Source organism: Pyxicephalus adspersus, chromosome 10 (genome assembly GCF_032062135.1).
Source record: "Pyxicephalus adspersus chromosome 10, UCB_Pads_2.0, whole genome shotgun sequence".
NCBI classification, from domain to species: domain Eukaryota; kingdom Metazoa; phylum Chordata; class Amphibia; order Anura; family Pyxicephalidae; genus Pyxicephalus; species Pyxicephalus adspersus.
In genome coordinates this window covers 55,147,831-55,170,301 of record NC_092867.1, presented here as the reverse complement: position 1 = coordinate 55,170,301, position 22,471 = coordinate 55,147,831, and the positions used below count along the sequence as shown (strand labels likewise).

The 22,471-nt window shown below is 39.6% G+C and overlaps 2 protein-coding genes across 8 annotated transcripts; one reads left to right on the top strand and one right to left on the bottom strand.

Moving 5' to 3' along the window:
• Nucleotides 1-1,562: 1,562 nt before the first annotated feature.
• On the bottom strand, nt 1,563-11,556 carry LOC140338874 (uncharacterized). The gene is made up of 7 exons (XM_072423195.1): nt 11,465-11,556; nt 10,208-10,258; nt 9,822-9,913; nt 9,636-9,741; nt 9,340-9,543; nt 9,172-9,267; nt 1,563-2,278 (listed from the first exon to the last, which is right to left on the bottom strand). The coding sequence occupies exons 1-7, from the start codon at nt 11,514-11,516 to the stop codon at nt 1,563-1,565; spliced, it is 1,317 nt and encodes a 438-aa protein (XP_072279296.1). The 5' UTR covers nt 11,517-11,556.
• A 146-nt stretch (nt 11,557-11,702) lies between these two features.
• LOC140339762 (uncharacterized) lies at nt 11,703-21,487 on the top strand. Of its 7 annotated transcripts, XM_072424655.1 has the most exons (12): nt 11,740-11,816; nt 13,800-13,913; nt 14,066-14,177; nt 14,744-14,844; nt 15,403-15,458; nt 15,895-16,000; nt 16,382-16,397; nt 17,262-17,316; nt 19,244-19,309; nt 19,402-19,470; nt 19,871-20,241; nt 21,178-21,487. In XM_072424655.1, exons 4-12 carry the CDS (start codon nt 14,784-14,786, stop codon nt 21,374-21,376), a joined length of 999 nt encoding a protein of 332 aa, XP_072280756.1. In that variant the 5' UTR covers nt 11,740-11,816; nt 13,800-13,913; nt 14,066-14,177; nt 14,744-14,783; the 3' UTR covers nt 21,377-21,487. The 7 variants fall into 7 exon arrangements, with proteins under 7 accessions (XP_072280755.1, XP_072280759.1, XP_072280756.1 ...); XM_072424654.1 differs by lacking the exon at nt 13,800-13,913 and having other exon boundaries at nt 11,703-11,816; XM_072424652.1 differs by having other exon boundaries at nt 13,800-14,177.
• Nucleotides 21,488-22,471: the final 984 nt, after the last annotated feature.

Here is a 22,471-nt window from a genome sequence, read left to right as displayed (position 1 = left end):
TAAAAATCAGATTGCAAGATATTGCACTTACCTGCGATAAAATTGGCTCCTTGGAACGCCTACATAAACAAAACATGGCCCCAAATGTATTTTTAGAGCTGACTGCTGCTAGAAGCTATACGATCTAGCCTTTCAACATCACCGGGAAGTTAGTCTACCAGTATGGGGACAAATGTGGCCGATTGTTAGCACGGGGCTTACACCCTCGCGCATCCACTACTTACATTCTGTCTATCCGGACCGCTAACGGTGGCTTGACATCCATTCCTAGGGAGATCTTGAGAACTTTTCATAAATATTATGCCGATCTTTATCAAATCCGCCCTGCCCCTACAACACCATCCTCTCTGGAAATTTTTTTAGCTAATACAGCTTTTCCAACGTTAGATTCTGAGGTGATATCGCAATTGGAGGCCCCGTTTACTGAGGAGGAGGTCTCCGCTGCCTTACGTGCCACACCAACTGGGAAAAGCCCTGGCCCTGATGGCTTTACTCCACGGTTTTACAAGCTCCATGCCCTTAAACTTGTTCCTTTTATGACTAAGGTGTTCCATCTTCGATGATACGCCTTTTCCACCGCAGAGTTTGGAAGCCCGGTTTGCTCTAATTACAGACCTATATCATTGATCAATGTTGATGCAAAAATTTTTTCTAAATTGATTGCTAATAGGTTATCTCCTCATATGCCCTCACTGATTCATTTGGATCAGACTGGGTTTATTTATGGAAGGGAAGCCAGGAATAATACTATTAAGACTATTCTGCTGACTCAATTCGCTACATCCACAGGTACTCCTATGTGCCTACTGTCCATAGACGCTGAAAAGGTCTTTGATAGGGTCCGGTGGGAGTTTATGTACTCAGCACTATGTCAGGTAGGCCTGGGCCCCAGTATGGTCTCTAGAATTGCTGCATTGTTTTCCCCACCCAGGACCCTGGTGCGGGTTAATGGCACCCTATCTGATTCTTTTCAAATCTAAAACCGCACGAGACAGGGGTGCCCTCTTTCCCCATTGCTCTACGCCCTAGTTATGGAACATTTGGCTGTGGCCTTGCTCCACAATCCGGATGTTAAAGGGCTCCAGATGGGGGATACACATTATAAACTCTCCTTATACGCAGATGATCTTCTGCTGTATATAACATCCCCTCATATCACGATTCCTTCGGTACTGAAAGAATTTGATGAATTTGGTTTACTTAGCAATTTCAAGGTAAACTACTCCAAATCCGAACTTCTAAATATCACCTTAGCCTCGACCCAAATGTCTTCTATACGCAATAATATGTCCTTTTAGGTTTGTCCTAATGCCATTAAGTATTTGGGTATAATGATACCATCGGATCCTTCTGATTTGTTCTCGCTTAATTATTCCCGAGCATATGGTAACATTCAATCCGACTGTAAGGAACTTACCCGCCCTGCGAGCCCGCGGTGTCCCTGGGGTTCCCAGCCACAGAGGGGGACGCCACAGTTGCAGGCAGCATGGCCGAGGCTGCTGCCCTGCTCCCAGCTTGTCTGTCTCTACAGGCGGAGGGATCCGCCCTGGCCAAAGTACTGTTCAGCCAGGCAGCAGCCCTTGCATCCCTTTGGATGTGGACTGCTTTAAGGAGAATGTTTTTCCGCATTCAGAACATACATATGGTTTTTCTCCTGTGTGAATCCTACAGTGCATTACCAGTGTTGATTTCCGGCTGAAGCACTTTCCACACTCAGAGCAAGGGAATGGCTTCACCCCTAGGTGAGTCCTCTGATGAGCGATGAGATTCCCGTTATGGGTGAAGCTTTTTCCGCACTCAGAACAAGAGAACGGTTTCTCCAGTGTGTGAATTCTCTCATGTATAATAAGAGAAGATCTTTCAATGAAGCGCTTTCCACACTGTGCACATGAATACGGCTTCTCCCCTCTGTGAATTTTTTCATGTTTGGCAAGAGATGATTTCCATGGAAATCCTTTCCCGCACACAGTACATGAATATGGCTTCTGCATTGTGTGCAATCTCTCATGAGAGATGAGTCCTTCTTTCTGACTAAAATGTTCCCCACACACAGTGCATGAGAAGATTTCTCTACTGCCCAGTGCCACTTGCTGGATGATGTATTGGAAGTGGTTGGATAAATGCTTCATCTGTGTACTGGAGGACAGAAGTGCACCTTCTGGTGGTGGATGGAGATTCAGAGTGATGGCGTGTCCTGCAGAAGAACTGGACGTCAGGCCCACTTTTGTTCGACAATCTGGAATCTGCCGCTCCATACTGTATCTCTGATATTGTCCATCTAAAACAAATGGGCGGAGGGAAGGAAATATGTAAATAAAATTATAGAAAATATAAAGAGAGGAAGTTCATCTATCCTCTAATGCAGAGGTCAGCAAACATTTTTGGCCACTAGGCCATGTCAGGGGTAGGCAGGAGCACACTAGGCCAGACTCTCTCAAGTCCCACCCCAATTGCTCCACCCACACCAGGAACGCACCCTGAAAGGAAATCCCTCTCCTCCGCAATGCATATGGAGGAGAGGGAATGTTCCCTACTCATCCCGGCCACGGTAAATAGGGAAGGGAGCCACCACACGGAAGCTTAAGAGCCGCATGTGGGTTGCCGGCTGGCATTAGGCCAGATCAGCCAGGGGGTGTTAGGCCAGAACAAACTACCGGCTAGGCCGTATATGGCCTAAAGGCCAGAGTTTGCCGAACCCTGCTCTAATGCATACGTATAAACAAAATCTATGCCTACCCCAAAAATGCTCAAAGAGATGCTCAAAGAGATGCTTAAATAAACGAAAGAAAAAGCTGTAGTTTTTAGGCAAATTGAGAAGAGTGTTTTTTTTTAGTGGGTTATCTTAACATCATACAACACACTTTTATATTAAAATAGTACATATAAATTCTAGGTCCAGCCTAAACTATATTAGATGTTTACACGTACTAATATACCGTATTTCCCCATGTATAAGACGCTCCCATATATAGGACGAACCTTGATTTTGGGACCCAAAATTTGGAAAAAAAAAGTTATTGAACTTACCATATTGAACTTTATTTTTCATGGAATTCCTACAACTCCTCATCACTGTAAAAACTCTCATCCATATGACAGTTCTTTGACTTCTCATCTGTGTCTGACGAATCACTGTCTTCATATATTGTCTCATCCTCAGTTCCATCTATGGCGTTTTAAGAAGTGTGGCATTTCAATGACTTGACAACGATCTCAATCTTCACACTATCCCAGGATCTTTTCAACCAGGTATAAACTTTTCCTATAGTTTTTCTTCATTTTCCTGCTGGTGTCAAAATGTCCCCAAAAGCCTTCTCATAGCAGCTTTGAAGAGTTTGTTAATGCTGACATCAAGTGGTTGGAGCAGGAATGTCAAGCCTCCAGGTAGAACTGCAAGTTTTTTTGTTTTTTTTTTCTCTGCAGCAATCTTCTTTGTGTTTTCTGTTATGTGTAACCTGAACTGATCAAGCACCAATAGAGCAGGTTTGCAAAAGAGTGCACCTGGTCTTCTGCTCCAAACTTTCTCAAACCAGATCTCCATCCCATCTTGATCCATCCAACCCTTGTCATGAACATAGACAATCACTCCTCGAGGAATGTCTCCTTTTGGCATTGTTTTGCGTTTAAAAATCAGCATAGGAGGCAGCTTGGTTCCGTCGGCACAACAAGCTAGAACAACTGTATAACTGCTCTTTTCATGTCTACTTGTCCATATTTGCAATCTGTCCCAACTCAAACTGATGGGTCTTCCGACAAAACGATGAAATTCAAAGACCTTCTGCTAATAGTTTTTAGGCATCTTTTGGGCAAGTCTGGTGTCCATGTCGTTTCATGAACCTGAAGCACCAATTGTGTCCTCCTTTGAATTAAGTAACTTTTTGTTCACCAGCAGTTCTTCTTGCCTAATGCTGAACCATCTTTTTAGACACAGAAATTCTGATTGCCCTTTGCTCTTCAACCCATATCTCTAATTCCCTCTCTATATCAGGCCATTTTGCTGACCATCTTGCAGACTCTCATGGCCTTTGTCTTCCGTGGCATCTTCAGTAAGGTCTCTTCTTCCCTTAGTCAGTCTCTGATTGTTTTCTCAGTTGGAGGACCAAATTTATGTTCAACAGCACAATTTCCATTCTCTTTTGCAAACTGGATCACATTTAATTTGTATTTAGCACTGTATGCAAAACTTTTCTGAGCCATGGCTTTATTACCTCAGCGCTAGTGTGCTGTGTAGCCATCCGTAGCTGTAAACCCCAATAAAAAGAAAATGTCGCGGAAACAAGTAGCGCAATAAAGCGTGACTTGCATTTTAAAAAAAAATCTACCATTGTATAAGATGGACCCTGTTTTTAGACCCTGCATTTTTCGAAACAAAGTGTGTCTTATACACGGAGAAATATGGTATATGTTGTTCTATAATGTTACAAATTGATGTGAACAAAAGTACGTGAATGACCAATGATTTTCAGTCCTACATAATGGATGTCAGATGAGAAAAAGTTTTTGTTCTTGGTTCAGTTGGTGAAATTGTAGCAATATTAAATAGTACTTACTCCTGAAAGATTGTTAGTGTGGCCCATGATTTCAACAGGTAATGCTTATAATAAACAAACCTTGAGGAATGTGTTAACAACAACTTTTATACACCAGTCAAACAATAAAAAAACATTATTTTACACAAGATTTGTAAACAGATGTTTAACATACTGATGTTGGGTAGAGGTTATGTTCCTCATTACCAAAAATAGGACTGATAGAAATCTTCACTAAAGTGGTGATAAAAGTATAAGGAATAAGACTAGGGTAACATTCTCCTAACTAAAGGATGAACAATGAAATATGATAAAGTTTGTGTCATATGTTCTAAGGTCTAAACTATTCAGTGAGACATAACTCAGGTCTATTAAATTCAATACATATTATATCATGATAGGGGAGGGGAATATGCATAAAGAAAGGTGAATGGGAAAAAAACAGGAAATTATGTTAAGTTGTAGGTAGAAAGTTGTAGGTTTGTAGCATAAGACATCCCTCTAATAAGTTTACAAGGAAGCCAGAGAAAGCTCTACAATCATTGAAGAAAAATAAATCCCTTATCATCAAACCTTTAGACATAGGAGGGAATATTGTAGTCTTAAATGTCGATCATTACAAAGACATATATCTCAAGATTCTGCAGATTGGTATCAACACATATCAAAAGATCTGACAACACAGTTTAGGCATGAATTCCATTACCTAATTTGGAATGCTTACACATCAAAACTAATTGATAAGAAAACAAAGGATTACTTATGGATATAGTTTCAAACCATTCCAATATTCTACATACTACCCAAAGTACCTAAAGACCTAAGCAACCCTCCAGGTTGTCCTAAAGTGGCAGATATCAACGCAATAGCTTCACATGCCAGTGAGTTGATCGATTCAAACTTACAACCGCTAGTGACCCAACTACCCACTTTTCTCAAAGATACTATACCATCCTGGTCACTATCGATGTCCAAACCCTATACATGAATATTCCCCATGACAAAGGCCTCAAAACCATAAAGAAATGCCTTAAGAGGAACAAACCATTCAACAAAGATCAAAATTGCTTTATACTATCCTTATTGCAATACATTTTGAGGAGAAATATCTTCATCTTCAATGAAGGTACAGTGAGGGAAAGTATTTGATCCCCTAATGCTTTTGTACGTTTGCCCTCTGACAAAGAAATCACCAGTCTATAATTGTAATAGTAGGTTTATTGTAGCTGTGAGAGACAGAAAAACAACAAAAGAACCCCCAAAAACCCAGTGCTCAAAAGTCTGAGCTTGATGTGCATTGTAATGAGTGAAATAAGCAAGGTAAGGTGCCCTAAGATTGCCACCATTGTATAAACTTACTTTATAGCCCTAATGAATCCAATTAAGAAGATATTAACACTGTTTCTTCCTCTTCTCATTGTGCATTATGGAGGCTATTTACCCACTATACACCAATGAAGAACATGTAAGTTCCAACCTCATCCTCAGTAATTCAATACTATAACACTAAGATTATAGCTTAGAAAAACTATGTTCTCTCTTACCAGCTACATGTGCATAGCCCTCTATTTACTATTCATCACGCATCAATATAATTGGTATCTGCAGTATTTACCACCTAGTAATGTAAGTTTAATTATTTACTTATTCTATAATATGGTAATACAAATGACTCCATTATTTATACTGAAATATAATTCCTTTATCAGTATATCAGGAACTGTGGATGCCTACAACCTCCTACTTACCAACACGCCATATATATCCCTGTTAAGCACTTTTTAACCCCCCTAGTATTCTAATTCTGTCAGTTTTTTTATGCAAAAAGTGATCCTAATTTTTTGCAAATAAATTTTTGTTTATTTGTGGGCCTGTAATTCTTAGGATTAACTCCTGGGTATGATAATATATTTATTTATTCTATTATAATCATAAAGTACAATAGAATACAAAATTATAAATAATAAATTTTAAAAAATAATGAAATAAGACAATGAAATTTAAAATAAGATATAAAAAAAAAGTGTACTTTTATTTTTATTGTATGTTGTATAGTTTTTACTGTAAAATCCATTTAAAAGCAGATTACATTGTAATCTGCTTTTAAATTTCCCGCCTGGCCACACCCCCCAAATACATCACCACTGGCATCTCCCGGAAGATGACACATCCTCCCGTGTGATGCAGGTGGGGATGTCCCTCCCCACCTCACCCCTATGCTGCTGCTGCTTTGCATCTCCAGGGAGGGGGTTAGGGGGTTATTACAAATTAAAAGGTATGTTTATATAAACCTTGAATCTCATTCAAACACAAATATATACAATATCCTAATGATATTGATTTATAATTTATTTATAATGTTCAAATTTTTCCAGACACTGTCATGCTCTCAAACCAGCCACAGACTCCTATTCTCTCCCCCTTTCATGTTTTGCATTAGCAAGTAAACAATTCGCTTTAAATTGTCATAATATATACAATGTTTCTTCATATAAATTCTTTATATTATACAGAACTTTTTTTTTCCCGAATCAGTAACACCCCTGTCCACTGTATAATAACTCTTGAACACGTTAAAAATACTCGCGGTAAGTACCATCCAATCTATTTTCTACACTATTTACTTATATACCCCTAAGTTGGTCAAATATATCTTATTTTGATTTATATCATTATCCGTAGCGATCCTTTGTTAACACCACTGGGACACCCTGATATAGATTTTTCTACATATATATTTCTTGTCCTCCTCTTCTCTACTCCAGTCATCATGATTACTTCAAATAAGTGAAAACATTGTCCTATACATAAATCAACTATGTTTATATTTGTATGATGCTAATGATTGTATTGTATTATCTCTCTTTTTGTTATCACCATTTACAGTATTTTGATCTCGATTATCCCCTAAAGAAGCCTCGGGGCGAAACACGTTGGGTGCTTGAGACACCTATATAGTGCTTCATATCCGTGTGAAACTGTAAACACACTATTTTATCTGACATTACGTGATATGCTATGTAATCATTTAACTTGATTGAATATAATGAATTTATGTAGGCCCATGTCACTAATAGGGCTACATTGAACATTCATAAAATACTTTTCTTTTATTGAATACTTTTGCCTACTAAAAGTCTGTCTTCCCCCTTACAATACAAGTACTATTTAATATTGCTACAATTTCACCAACTTAACCAAGAACAAAAGCTCTTTATCGTCTATGACATCCATTATATAGGACTGAGAATCATTTGCAACATAATATATCATTGGTCATTCACGTCATTTTGTTCACATCAATTTGTAACATTAATGAACATCATATATATTCGTATGTGTAAACATCTAACATAGCTCAAGAATATAATTATTTCTATAAAGCTAAGAAACCCCACTATTCATACATAGGGCTTGAATTTATTTAACAGATTTATGTACTTAAGATATATTTATGTTTATATTATGTACTAAATGGAATTTGTACACCAACAAAATTTTCTAATGTATACATGTAGGTATGTAAAGTCATACGTTGCGGCTCGCAGATCCACTGAAGCCCGTGAAATGCGTTGGAACACGAGATGTTATCACTTTCTATTATACTTTAATTAGTCGGGGATTATTTTGTCTAGTGCGCAGGTCCAATATCCCATATTAACTCACGGGAGATGGACCTAAAATTTATGAGTACTATTTGAATATAAAATGTGTGTTGTATGATGTTTATTTAACCCACTAAATACACTCTTCTCAATTTACCTAAAAACCCCAGCTTTTTCAATCATTTATTTAAGCATTTCTTTAAATAAAATTTTAAATAAAGCTGAATTTGGGGGAAAGATTTACATATATACAAGAGCTATGATTCCTGCCACATGATTTATATTTCTATCCATACATTTCTGGTATTTCCCAGCTCTGTAATACTGTACAGCCCTGATCTGTTTATTTACCTTCAGTTAAGTTATTCATGTTCCTCCCCCATCCTGTGATTCAACAGTTAAGAGGATAGGTGTACTGATAAGCTTAATTCTCTCCTATTACCATTTTCATTGTTAGTCTGTACAGCTTATGATATAAAATAGAATAGTATAGGTATATACATTTTTGGCAGGGGTTCTTGGAAATCTGAGAATAATTTGTAAGGTGAGGTAAAAAGGTTGGGAAAGGCTGCTCTACGGGGGTAGAATGTGAAGGCACCTGCAAAGGCAAGGGGATAAAGACACTGCTGTAGGCCATGACTTTTACGTTAAGGTGAATGCACAATAAGGATGGAGCAAGGAGGATGACTTTAGGACATGGTAGGGCAGGGGGCAAGCTGGAGCAAAAGTACACTAATCCTTTAAATTGCCTATTCTGAACCCAATAGGTCATGAGGTTTTATGGCTAAATACATGTATGAGAGACCCCAGGTGGGGAGGAGGGAGACTGGTCACATCTCTTGGCTGGTGACACACGGTGACATGATGTGAGAAGAGCTGGAGTCTAATAAAGGCCGATGGCTCCTGACCCCCCCACTGGGCACATACTGCCCCCCCCGTTACTATACTGACAGAGGAGGGGGGAGAAGAAAGATTGTTGTAGTCACTGAACAAGGAGAATCTGGGACTTTTTTCTGGATTTGGTGTTTATTCCTCACCTGTGTTAATATCTGGAGCAATTACCTCCTCCTCAATCTTCACACATCTTATTTCCTCCTCTTCAGCCTTGACATGTTCCTGAGCTAATCCTGGGCCTGTAATGAAAGGTAAGTTGTTGTAGTGAAGAAAGAAGAAACAGATTTTTTTCTGTAATATGGGTGTCTTACCAGTGTTGATTTCTGTAGGAACTTCCTCCTCTTTAATCTTCATGTGTTTTTCTTCCTCCTGTTGTATGCTGACACTTTTCCGTGTAACTAAGGCATTTCCAGGGTCTTCCTTTAGAAATGAGTTTCTTGCCAGGTAACACACAATAAAAGGATGGGAAGAAGACACTGGTCGAATAGCAGCTGATGGCTCCCCAATTCTGTCTACTGACAGAGGAGGAGGAAGAAGAAGAGATTGTTGTAGTGACTGAACAAGGAGAATCTGGGACACTTTCCCGGGTTTAGAGTTTTTTACTCACCTGTGCTGATCTCTGCAGTGATTTCCTCCTCCTTACACAGATCATCACCCATCACATACTGATCTTCAGATTCTTCTTTCACTTCAACCTTAATCACATTTTCATTCTTAAAAACAATAGAAACTGTGATTACGATATTATCTATTTACATCAGTAACAAATTAGACATTTCTTAGGCTCACTTACCAGATCTTCCTGAGGGATCTCCTGATGTTCTTTTGTGGAATCCCAGGAATACAGGGGATGGGGACATCTCTCTGAGGTATTTCTGGAACCATCTGTAAAGAAAACATACCCAGACTCAATTTTTGTTTATTTCCTACCCTAGAGCTTGTATTCCCAACACACTTTCCAGTGTTTTAAAACTTGCATAAAAACGCATATAAACGCAGTAGGAACGTTTACATGCGTTTTTAAAAACATCCAGGGAGACCCAGCCTTAAATAGGTTATTGTTTTTCTTTTTTTGTGATTACCTACTAGTAATATTCCCATATAAAAGCTGTGCATAGTTACCCATTAATTCCATCATCATACAAATAAATAAATGGCCTCTTTATGGTCTCCTCTTACCCAGTGTGATAAGGGACATCTGCTTCTCCATCACCAGATCCTCATTGAGAGCTGTACAGAGACGGTGTAAAGGTCAGTGTGTGACAAATTCCATACATCATACATAATTACTCTTCAACTGCTCATTCATGGGGTGGTTTTGTAATTCAGACCTCAACTACCGCCATACTTCACCAGCGACCCCTTGCTGTCTCTTTCTTTCGGTAAGGGGTAGCGGTGCTCCAGTCCAGCAGCAAATAGCTAAACCTGAACACTGTCACATGACTAAGGGAGTGACATCACCACCACCCTTGCTGCAACCATATGACATCACCTTTTGAAATCACTCTATAACCACAGAGTCTCATGTATTCAAAAAACATCCTTAACATGAACAGGCTCTAGAATTACCTATCCACAGGCCCATGTGTTCACAAGCTGCCTCTTCGTCTTCACATTTCAAAGAAGAATACATTTTCTCACTCCCACCCCATCCTAAGTTTTCATTTGTTGGTTTGTACAAGCACGTAGGATTAAGTACAGCCTGCTCCCAGGGGTAAAGCAAAGTGGTTGCGTTTTAACACATGGGCTTCTGATTTACAGCCTGCTCTTTTTACTTACATGTTATGTGAACCTGTACTGTAAACCTGGATAGGAATGCCAACCCTCCAGGCTGACATCCACTTACCAAGGAATTATGGTATTTCCATAACTCTTCCCAAAAGCAGTGTGCCGTTATGTTTTTGGGATGCCCTGTACAGCACCCCGAGAGCTCCTCCCTTCAGCCATGATCTGCCAGCAGTGAATGGAGCAGCAAGGAGAGCCAGTGTTGCAGTCCATAAAACAAGGTATGCAATGACAATGAAGGCTACCTGTCATTACAACAAAGAAGGAAGTCTTTGGGACTTCAATGTAAGGTAAGCACTCCCATTTTAGTTTATCAAACAGGGGGTCAGCTTTTTTTGTCGCCTCGAGTTAGCAAAACATCAGACTCACAGATCAGATTCAATAGCTATTCTACCCAATCAAATTATTGTGCCGGGGTGTGAAGCTTTGTACAAGGATATCACATGACAGAACAACTCCAACCCCACCCCTTCTTCACAGAGTGCTTAGACTCCTTCATCAATTATGGGTAGGCATTATCTCCTCCTCACTGGGCAGCCTCCAGCTCGTCTCTGTATTTGCCCTCATTGTCTCTAAAGTGTCTAGCCACGCCTCATGAATATTTATCACTCCTCAATAACATGTATTAGTCTATTATCACATAACACTCACCCGCAATTGTACAAACACTCTGATCGGAAGTCTCTGTTCTCCATTCTACCATACACCGGAAGTGAATGAACCAGCGGCGCCCCCCCTGCACAGGATGCAAGAAGGAGAGCGTCGACCCGTGCCATCTGCTGGCCGGCGGAAGTAATCTACTGGTTGTGAGCGTGGGCAGAGCGGCTCTTTTGATTGGCTCTCCGCAGAGGGAAAAGACGGTAGCCATATTTTTGTGGCTCTGTAACAGGAAGTCGTATAAGGGTGCCGCCATTGTGTTGTAGCCCAGAGTAAGATACGGGTGGCGTAGGAAAAGCGACAGAGGTTTCCTGTTGGTTGGTGTGAGGCTGAAGTGTGTAGAGAGGTAATATTCCTATTCTTCTGATTCTAGCACCAACATGTTTCCGTTTTCTGTTCTAGAAAACGTAAGATAGGGATAGAACCTCTGAAAACCATCCTTCTCATTCTTGATTTGACTTGGAATCTATTGTTTCCAGGGGGTCCTAAATTTTAAGTTGTCCCTAGAATCCAAGAGGACAAAAATACAGCAATTGAACGCCCAATAGTCTGTTAATTGTCCTAAAGCTAAGGGGAAATCTTCCAATGGTGACAAAAGCTGCTGGATGCATCAACGATGTCCGGTATATGTTGGGGGTACTTTATGGTTCTTTCCAGTCCGGATCACCATAAAATTATTTGGTTAGATGATTTCTAAGCCCTAAAGTATAGCAGCCTAGATTATGGCACAGCAGGGGTATATGTTTTTTTTTTTTTTACTTGAAAGGACCATGTGGGTTAAAAAAAATTGCGGAAGTGGTGAAGAAATGGGCTTTACATTTACCTGTACAATGTCTTGTTTTTTTCTGAAACTTTGATCTGTTGAAGATCTTCCAACACTAATCCATTCCCATACATTCAGATGTGTGGAAATGCATGTCCCATGCAGGCCACCCTGGTTCCTCCTGCTGACCCCAATGACACTATTGTATTCTGCTTGTTCAGCACCGCAGATGATTCTTTTAGGATCTGCATTATGGGCTCTGCTGAAAAGCACGGTTTTGGCAAACATACTCCCATGTATTTAAAGCAGAAACAAACTTAAAACCAAAAAATGACATTTACCTTTAATCCCACAGATCCCTCGATGACGCTGGTCCTTCCCACTATCTGGGCCTACATCACCCTGAAATTCCTCTTTGTCGACAAGCAGAGAAAGTGCCTTCTCTTCCCTCTTTTTCTTCGGTTTACTTTCTACATCATCTGATCTTGCACTGCGTAGGTGCGAGATCAGGTGATGTAGCCACTGCTAAGGGGGAAAAAAGAGAGGCGATCTCTCCTACTTCGCAGCCAGAGCCTCTCAGGATGCGTTACGTGGGTATCCCGGAAGGCTCCGCGCATTCCATTTTTTTTTTTTTTTTTTTTTTTTTTTTTTTTTAAAGGGTGTTGCACTTAAAAAACAACTTCCTTTTTTTTCTTGATTTAGAAGGGTTGTCTACCCTTCTATGTAAAGTAAAAATGTTGAGTTTAGGTCCGCTTTAAGGGAAGAGAATCACTATATAAAAGGTACCTCCAATGGCATGGATGGTGTCTCTTAACAGTTTGTGACAAAGTCAGCAGGTCAGAAAGTTGGGTATTAGACTGGGCAAAATTTTTGATTCCTATAGTAGGTTATAGTCTTCAGCTGTTACTGCAGAAGGTAGTTGGAGGATTTACATGCTGCTCCAGTATGTAGTCAGAGGCTTTAGATAACCCTGTAGAAGGCAGAGGCATTACGTGTCAACACAGATGGTGGGTAAATGATTCAAGCATCATCATAGCATGACTGTAGAAGACTGTCAGAGACTTCAGATATTGGTTCAGAAAATTGAGACTACACATGTTGCTACAAAAGGAGGTTGTAGGCTTCAGATGTCTCTGCCGTAGGTGGTTAAAGGCTTAAAAAGTCTAAAGTCTTAATGAACGTGCCAGTCAACACTTTTTATTAGATTGACTTTAGTTTTATTTTATTGGAACTCTTGGGGAAAAGACCCAGAAATTAATTCTGCTTCCACTCTTTATGGTGTACAGCAGCTTTCTCAACCAGGGCTCCTCCAGAGCTTGCCAGAGGTTCTTCAAAATTATGGCCCATTGATGTTGATGATAAAATTGTGGCCCATTGATGATGCTTACACTGTTTTGACGCCAACACCACTAGATAGAGCCAGATGAATGACTCAATTTAATAGGAGTTTCTCAAGAGCTGAAAGTTTTTTGATGAGTTACTCTAGGGCTAAAGTGTTGAGAGAGACTGAAGTAGGGAAATATTTCTCTACAGCAGTCTAACAATTGCGTTGCTTATGATTTGCAGTGTGATCGCATCAATTTGGTCCTAAGAACATTTAGAAGAGAGAGTATATAGACTGACACAAGGACTTCTGAAAGGCAGTGACAATGGGGAATTGGTGCTCCCGAAAGTCAACTGGTAAGAACTGACTTTTCAGTTCTTGTAAAAGAGAAGCATAGAATTGAGGATCCACCTAGATGCACACATCCTCTGATAAAAAGATATAAAAACAATGTATTCAGTCAGTGTGTGTATTTCCTAATTCCTAGTTTATTATTCTGTGTTTCTAGAGTGGCAATTCAAGTATTGTTAAAACTAAAGTGAAAGAGGAAGTAGAAAACACATGTCCGTGGGAGGTTGATCAATGTGTTGAGGAAGAAATTGCCCCAGAAACAAGCAAAAGTGAGTAATAAACACTAAATAGTAGAAAAGAGTTCCAGATTATCCTTGTTCAGTCACTACAACAATCTCTTCTTCTCTCCCAGCAGACAGTAGTGGGGGAACAGTATGTGTTCAGTGAAGGAGTCACGAATCATCAGCCTCTATTAGATTCCGGCTCTCCTCCTCACATCTTGTCTTTATGTGTCACCAGCCATGAGATGTGACCAGTTCCCCCCCCCCCCCCCCAACACGCTCTAGGGTCTCTCATACATCTCAGTACAGGGGGCTTCACTCTCATGTAACACCAGAAACACTAAAGCTGAGGAGGGAAGGAGTCTGAGAGTAAAAGAGGAGGATAGGGATTTATATCTATATATATATAAATGATTCGTCTTTATTGTACATGAAAGTAATTAGGTAAACCTGATCAAAAGTGCAGATATATTGTTTTTATAGCAGGTGTCATTCCAAACTTATTCATATGTTCTGCTGTGATTGCTTTCATTTAAACCTTAATGAATTTTTTTTCATTAGTTGTGTTTTTCAGAGGCTCTTTTAAATTTTTATGGCATGTCATTTATTCATAGACCCTGGGAACCACAAAAAGTCACCCAGAGAAGCATCAGCATGCAGGAAGAAATGCGCATTATGATTAAAGAGGAGGAAGTTCCTGTGGAAATTGGCTCAGGTAATCAGCACAGAACTAACCTAGTAGCCGATTGGTTTCTAGTCATACCTCAGGTTGGCCCAGTCTCAATAAATATAACCTGGCACATTCTGTACTGTAAGGAAGACCTCATGAAGGTTACAGATTGGAATAGTCATAGTTAGTCAATACCTATAATTACCTCAAGAAAACAATTTGATGTTTCAGAGCCTCTGAGGGGTCCTAATTTGCCTAATAAACATATCTTGATAGAAGAGTTTCAACTATTTTTTGGATATATGGACAAAAGTATGCTTTATTCTCCCAGCTGATGTTGTGTTGTCCAGGTGATTCAGGTGGCTGGAAAACGAATCCGCTGTGTTTAGCAGCAGCTTTCAGCTATGGAGATGTCAGGACTGGGAGGCCTCATAGAGCCCCAACACTACTGGAGGTGCAGGAAATATATACCCATGATTATTATGAAATGCAAATACTATAGAGAGACCAACAGAACCACCAGCAAGTGTTTATGTAGTATATGTCTTTAAATTGAATAGTGGGCTATGATGACAGGGTCACTTTACCAATAATTTTTTACAGGTGAATTCAGCAACAGACATTCAGAGGACGACAGCTGGATTGAACAGGATTATCAGGTAGATAAGATGATCCTGTGATTTAGGTACTGTGATGAAGGACTGGACTGGACTAACATCATGCAACAGTCATATAGTTCTGTTCCACGTTTATTACCTACAGTTACATGTAGACAAGAAAACTCTGGTTCTTTCCTAGAAGAAACCTTTATGTAGATTCTCACACCCAGCATGCAAGAAAGGTCTGAAAGTGTATCTCTAGCCAAGTGCTATTTGAGTTTTGGGTATAGGTTGCAACAGGGTTAATCTCTTGTCACTAATTACTGTTATGTGTGGCCCTTTTAACGTAAATTCCTCTTGCTTTCTGTTCTGGTGACGCCCAAGGGCACGCATGTTCTCCTAACAGCTTATACAGGTCCTGCCTTTGAAGATGCACAGATTTTAAATGAACTTTCTTTGGTGTAATGTTCTTTTTGTGTCACATTATACCATTCAGAATGAAGGTCTTGTTAAAGTTGAAGTTAAGGAGGAAGCACAAGACTTGTCCATGAGGGGTATCGAACAATGTAAGGAGGAGGAATTTCCTACAGAGATCGGGGCAGGTGCGTAACACATCCAGAAAAGAATCCCATATTCTCCTTGTTCAGTCACGTCAACGTCTCTCTCTCCCCTCCTCTGTCAGTAGAACGTTTTTATATGAGGATATCTTTAGGGATTGTCTCTTTCAAGATGGCATCTGAGGATGTTGTCTGCAGTCATATACAGAAAACCATAATCTTACAATGAAAAGACTGCAAAGTTCAAGGAGACAGGGAACTTAGAGAGCTATGTACTGTATGGGTTTCAAACCAAAATGGCAGAAGACAGGATGTAGAATAGGTCCTAATTCATAGCTTGTTCCCCAGAAGGTGTTTTTGTTGATAGGACTTAATCAACAAAATGTAAAAATCAGAATAACCATTGTCATTTCCTGTTTCTTTCAGATGGACAATACAGAAGGTACGATATTGAGCTGTAGAGCATTATGTCTACCAAGAATGAAATGGAAGATGATTTTCTATTCAGTCCTTCAGAAGAAACTACCGAAACCCCAAATACCCTTCCAGTGTGTCCCAGTTCAGATCACCAAACCAAGGCCTCTTAACAAGAGGGGGGTATTCTGGTCCTTCACACCTCCTTACATGTAACTGAGTGGTTGGTTCTCTGAGTAAAACTTTCACTAGTATTGGAACAATTCAAACTTATCCCACCCCAAAGGACGCACACAGATCTGATGCCAACTTTATATCCTCAGTGTGGAAAATGTCTTATATGGAAGCCAACCTGTCTGAAATGTCTTTGTATGTTGTGGCATTAACTATATTCCTCACTAGTCACACCCAATACTGGGTTTTTAGAGGAGTTTTCATAAACACCAGGTCTTTCAGTGTACATCTGCAATATGATTGTTCTGCAGGACAAATGTTTGCAGTGGTACCAGACTTGGGTCTATTTTATCAATTTTACTTTAGTATAGTGCAGTGTTTTTCATCTAGGGTTTCTCAAGATGTTGCTAGGGGTTCATTGAGCAATGAGCAGTTTTTGCCTCTCAGGTCTGTTTAAGTCACCTCTAATGATCTGTAAGCGTGACATTCTTCCTATTTGCCAGCAATGCAAAAGGGATTCTTCCCACTGATCACACTAATATACTGTGAGCTGTGAATATATTAATTATAGAAGGGGTTCCTTAAGAAAAGAAAGTTATGTCAAGGGTTCCTTTATGGTAAAAAGGTTAGGAACGGCTGATATAGTGCAAACATTCTATACTAATGTATGAAAAACATACCACCTATGTATTTAACATTGATCTTTTTTCCTTTGCAGAATTCCTGATAGCTTAGGGTCCCAAAGCATTGACCCACAGCTAGGAAGATCAACAGTAAGTACAAGGATCTGTAGTGTGACCCACAATACAGGTCAAAAGCAGGAAAGCAGTCTGAAATGAGCCTTGTGATCTAAGGATTTAGTCAAGTTTTCTTTGCTGTATGGGTAAGCTGAGCTAAAGATGGGCTGGTTTTGCTGGTTACATATTAGGTCAGGTTGAAACAGACATAAGTCCATCAAGTTCAACCACTAGGGAAATAAACATATCCAAGATATAAAACCCTATGAACATAGTTGGTCCAGAGAAAGACAAAAAAAAACTGGTTCAATTTGCTTCAGCGGGAAAAAAATTATTTCCTGATTCCATGAGGCAATCGGATATTTTCTGGGTCAACAGTTTCTGCTATCTTTACTTTAAAGCCTTTATTCCCAGTTATATTCTATGCTTCTAGAAAAGCATCCAACTTTTTCTTAAAGCATTCTATAGTAGTTGCTGAAACTACTTGCTATGGAAGCCTATTCTACATTTTGACAGACCTTAAAGTGAAGGATCCCTTCCTTATCCGCAGCTTAAACTTCTTTTCCTCCAGACGAAAGGAGTGCCCTCTTGTTCTTTGTAATGATCTTAAAGTGAATAATTGGGAAGAGAGTTTTTTATATGGACCATTTAAATATTTATACAGGGTGATCATATTCCCCTTTAAACTTCTCTTCTCAAGGCAGAATAGATTCAGTTCAGCTAATCTTTCTTCATAGCTGAGTTCCTCCATTCCTTTTATTAGTTTAGTTGCCCTTCTCTGCACTCTCCAATTCCACAATGTCGTTTTTGTGGATTTTGATTGGCTGTAGCAATAATTACCAATCTTTTGTGAGCCAACACATATCTAACTTTAGATATTGCAGCTTGGTGTAGCATGCTGTTATTAAGTCTATGATTTACCAGAACCCCCAGATCCTTTTCTATTCCTGACTCCCCCAAATGTGTTCCCCCTAGACAGTATGAAGCATGCATGTTGTTAGCCCCCAACATTACATATGTCTAGATTAAATGTCATTTGCCACTTGGCTGCCCAATCAAACAGTTCATCCAGATCTACATGTAGATTATAGACATCCTGTATTCCATTACATAGTTTGATGTCATCTGCAAACACAGAAATGGTACTTTTAACCTCCCTAGAGGTAACCCAGACTGTGATTCGTGTAGAAAAAAGTTGCCAAAAGTGGTAACCCCGAGTCACACTCGGGGTATGTAAACCTATGAGAAGGTTACTAAATAGAGCGCTTACCTGATCCGCCGGCGTCCAGCTCCGCAATCTCCGTCTTGTTTCTTCTTCCTTCTTCCTGCTTCTGCATCCGATGAGTCACCGGGGAGTTCCCAGTGACCTCGGCGCGTGTGTATGTTGCCGGCGGAGCGGGGGCGGGAAATTCACAATCCATTTGTATTGTATTCAATACAAAATAACTGTATTGAATGCAATACATTGGATTTTTATGTGTAAAAGCAGTACATTGTTTTCAAGAACATTTATTTTAAAGTATATATAATAGTATGAGTATAATGTGTATTTTTTTTAAATATATAGATTTTTTAATTTATTAAATATATTGTTTTTACATGATTTTGTGTTTCAAACTTTATTATACTCTTATATTATACTGTAAAATAAATTTTAATGAAAAACAATGTACTGCTTTTAGACATATAAAACCGGAAAGAAATAAACCACCAAGGAGTTTAATCCCTTAAACTCTATATCAGTTATAAAGATGTTAAACAATAAAGGTCCCAACACCGAACTAAACTGATCATGTGACTAATACCTAGGTGTTTGGTCAAGTGACTGAAGTAAAATTCAGTATATATCTCCCTAATTTGCTGTTAAAGCAGAGCAGACAGAGTGGAGGGGAGGGGTTTTATTTGACCACAAATTTTACATGGTTGTTTGCCGATGAACTATGTATTTATTTATTTTTTACAGGATTTTCTTTATGATGAAGAAACTGTTGAAGATATGTTTTCATACACCATGGACTCTGACAGAGGAGTGAGTATTGTTCTATGTTCCTATGCCACAACTGTTGTAATGGCCATAGACTGACAGCTTTCTTATTAAACTATTTTTTGTGCATTTTTAAGTCTTTTGAAGATTCATCGGATGAAGACGATGAATCAGAACCATCTTCTTCTGAAAGAGAGCCGGACGAGGTAAGTGAGTTTTAGCAATATGCAGTGATTGAGATTATCCGCAATAATCATATCAGTTCACCTCAACTTCCATACATTTCCTGGGTGTTCTGCTATAAACATTTCTTCAACTGGACAAACATTCTGTTGAAATGTATCAAAAATAAAAAAAAAACAAAAAAAAACAGTATTTTATGACAGAAGGGTGACCTCACTTTTCTCTGTTGCATCATTCACCGACATCATTCACCACTACAGTAATGGAATCAGTAATGTCTGTTCTGTATGTTGGTTGCATCACTACATTACTGTAGGACTTGATTGGCTCATAATGTTGGCAATTGCTTTCCTACGGTCATAATGTGTGGGGGACAACATAAGGCGGATTTAAAACACATTTTTTTCGTTTTTGTATTTTCAGGAACTAAAAGAATTTCTTCAAAAAATGTACGAGCGAGTAAATCCTCCAGGCCAACCGACACCTCCATGCTTCCCAGACAATCCAATACGTCTCAGACCACCTTCCCCATCTGAGCAAAGCCCCTCTGGGGACACCCTTATAGGCAACAGTGACTGGTGCGTCTGCGGGAACTGCAGGCCGATGTTGACAAACTTCGAATCCGTGTGCTGCCACAACGTGGGTAATGCAGAACGGTTTCTCACCGGGGAGATACATTGTATAACAATGGTGGCCGAATTTCATGAACGTTGCCTGAATGCAAAAATCCTTCAGTACTTGCTTGAATGTGATAACATTACCACTAAAAAAGACTTTGATAGTGATAGGAATAGGTGAGTACTTTGTACATACAACCTACCAATATTTTATCTTTCAGGTCTAATAATCATTTTAGATTGCTTTTATTGTCAATTTTATGTATTTTATTTGTACATCATCTGCGTTTTGTTTCATGTATATTAAAGGTTTCCCAGATCACTATAGGTTATCTAAGAAACAAATGGCAGCATTAGCAACCTACTTTAAGCCTGGATTTGTGTGATCGAAACTTAAGAGAGTTCGCCAAGAAGGAAGCAGCCAATGTTTTAAGTTATTTGACTTCAGCTTGAGGTATTGAGGTCGGTTATAAGTAGTGACTGTTCTGTACTACAAAGAGCCATAAACCTGACAAAATTGCTATCTGATTTTGATTGGCTGTAGCAGTAATTACCAATCTTTTGTGAGCCAACAAAGATTGTTTTGTGTTGGCATTAAACGTAGCCATTTGAGTGCTGGTGTTAGCTAATTTTTTTCGGGGGGGTTTAAGGGGTGGTACTGCCATTAACCTCCACCAACCAATAGAAAGGCTGCTTGCTGTGAATTTTGTACTCCACCATGAGCTTGGGTATTTAATATAACCTGCTATTTGTGTTCCCATTGGCTATTATTCAGTGGGGCCTGATTAGGCTGCCATTGGTCTTTGCATGCCACATCTGCCTGACTTGTAGTCAACTGGAAGCCGGGAATTAATCAGTCTGAACACGCTACAATAGAGGTCGGATGAGTGGATTTTATTGCTGTCAGCTGGCCACTAGCACCAATCAAGTCTAAAGCTGAATTTTGCCCCAACTTTACGAATGTGATAGGTGGCGTCATTGAACAATAGGAAGCGTCAGGAGCTGGGAAGAGAAGTCTAACCTTGTGACATGCCTGCTCTGGATACCAGAACTGGCCAACGGAAAATCTATAGTATACAGTGTACAAAATATAGTTTTGTGTTTTATCTTCAGGTGTCTGAGGAAAGCCGCCTTCCGCTCCTACACTCGGATGATTCACGGATTTTGGGGTAAGAAGAGGAGAATCCAGGTGCCATCTTGTGTGGTATGGGTGGTCCGAAATGCATTTCCAGACCCAGACGGGCGTTACACAGATGCGTTTTGGCCCAGTGATTATATAGCCGGTGATATGGCCATGTACATGTACCGTTAGTTATGACGTTAGATCGTCAACATGAAACATTTTCCCTTTTATGCTAATAAAGTTCTGTTTTTGTTTCTACAGTTTCTACTCTGCAATAAAGATGTGTAAATTACACATCGATCTTGTGCATTTCTGAATTTATTCATAATTTATTCATAAAGCACCAACATATTACGCAGCTCTGTACAATAAATAGGCCTGTCTTCTTTAGGATGGCCATATGTACTTAAAAATAATTTGTACAATTTCCACCAGACTCACCAAAATTTCATGGTGTGTTGGCCGTGTTAGTATTTTTGGTCGGCAGTTGGTGATCTCCAGAGATTCTTTCTGCTCTGCAACATTTCACGATAAAGCAAGCAGGTGTGACCTACATGAGAGTGAAATCTCTGCTTTGAATTTTGGAGCAGTGCAGCATAGTTGTCACACCATCACAGGAAGCTGCATTGGGTGGATTTTACTCATTAGATATTTGTGTGGTTATAGATCTACTACAAGTGACCCTGTAGCTATTATTTGATTCCCTGGTATAGGTATAATGGTAGTAGGGACTACTGACTTTGGCAGGCGGGTGTCCTGTAGTGTTGTTTCGGCCTGTAGAAGGAACTATAGCGCTCAGCAGGAGAGTCGGTATTTTCACACCCAGAAGTGTGAAATTCCTGCAACAACAAGTTTGTTTGTATGGCCTGCCAGAAGGGGGAGTATATCCTTTATCCCTCATTGGTTTTGGGTGATCTTTATTGGTTTCGGATAGAAGTGACCCCATCCCAAACTTTGCACCATAATTAAATTATTTATTAGCACCAATAACAGAGCCAACAAACAAGAGGATAAATATTCTATTTCCCCTGGACTTAAGCTTCGTACAAATGTCAGATATTAGTCACCTGAGGTCATGCTCATCTCTGGCAAAAATCTAATCTGTACAACATTCCTCCGACAATGATAACACTGGTCAACAAACATTTCCTTGCCAAACAGATTAAAGCCTGAAGAAAATAATGTATATTCTCCCCTTAGAAAGAAGGTTGTAGAAAGTAAAGTATGTGTGCAGGAAAAGCCTTCTGTCAGTAAATAAAAGGTATTTATTCAAAGGCACACCAA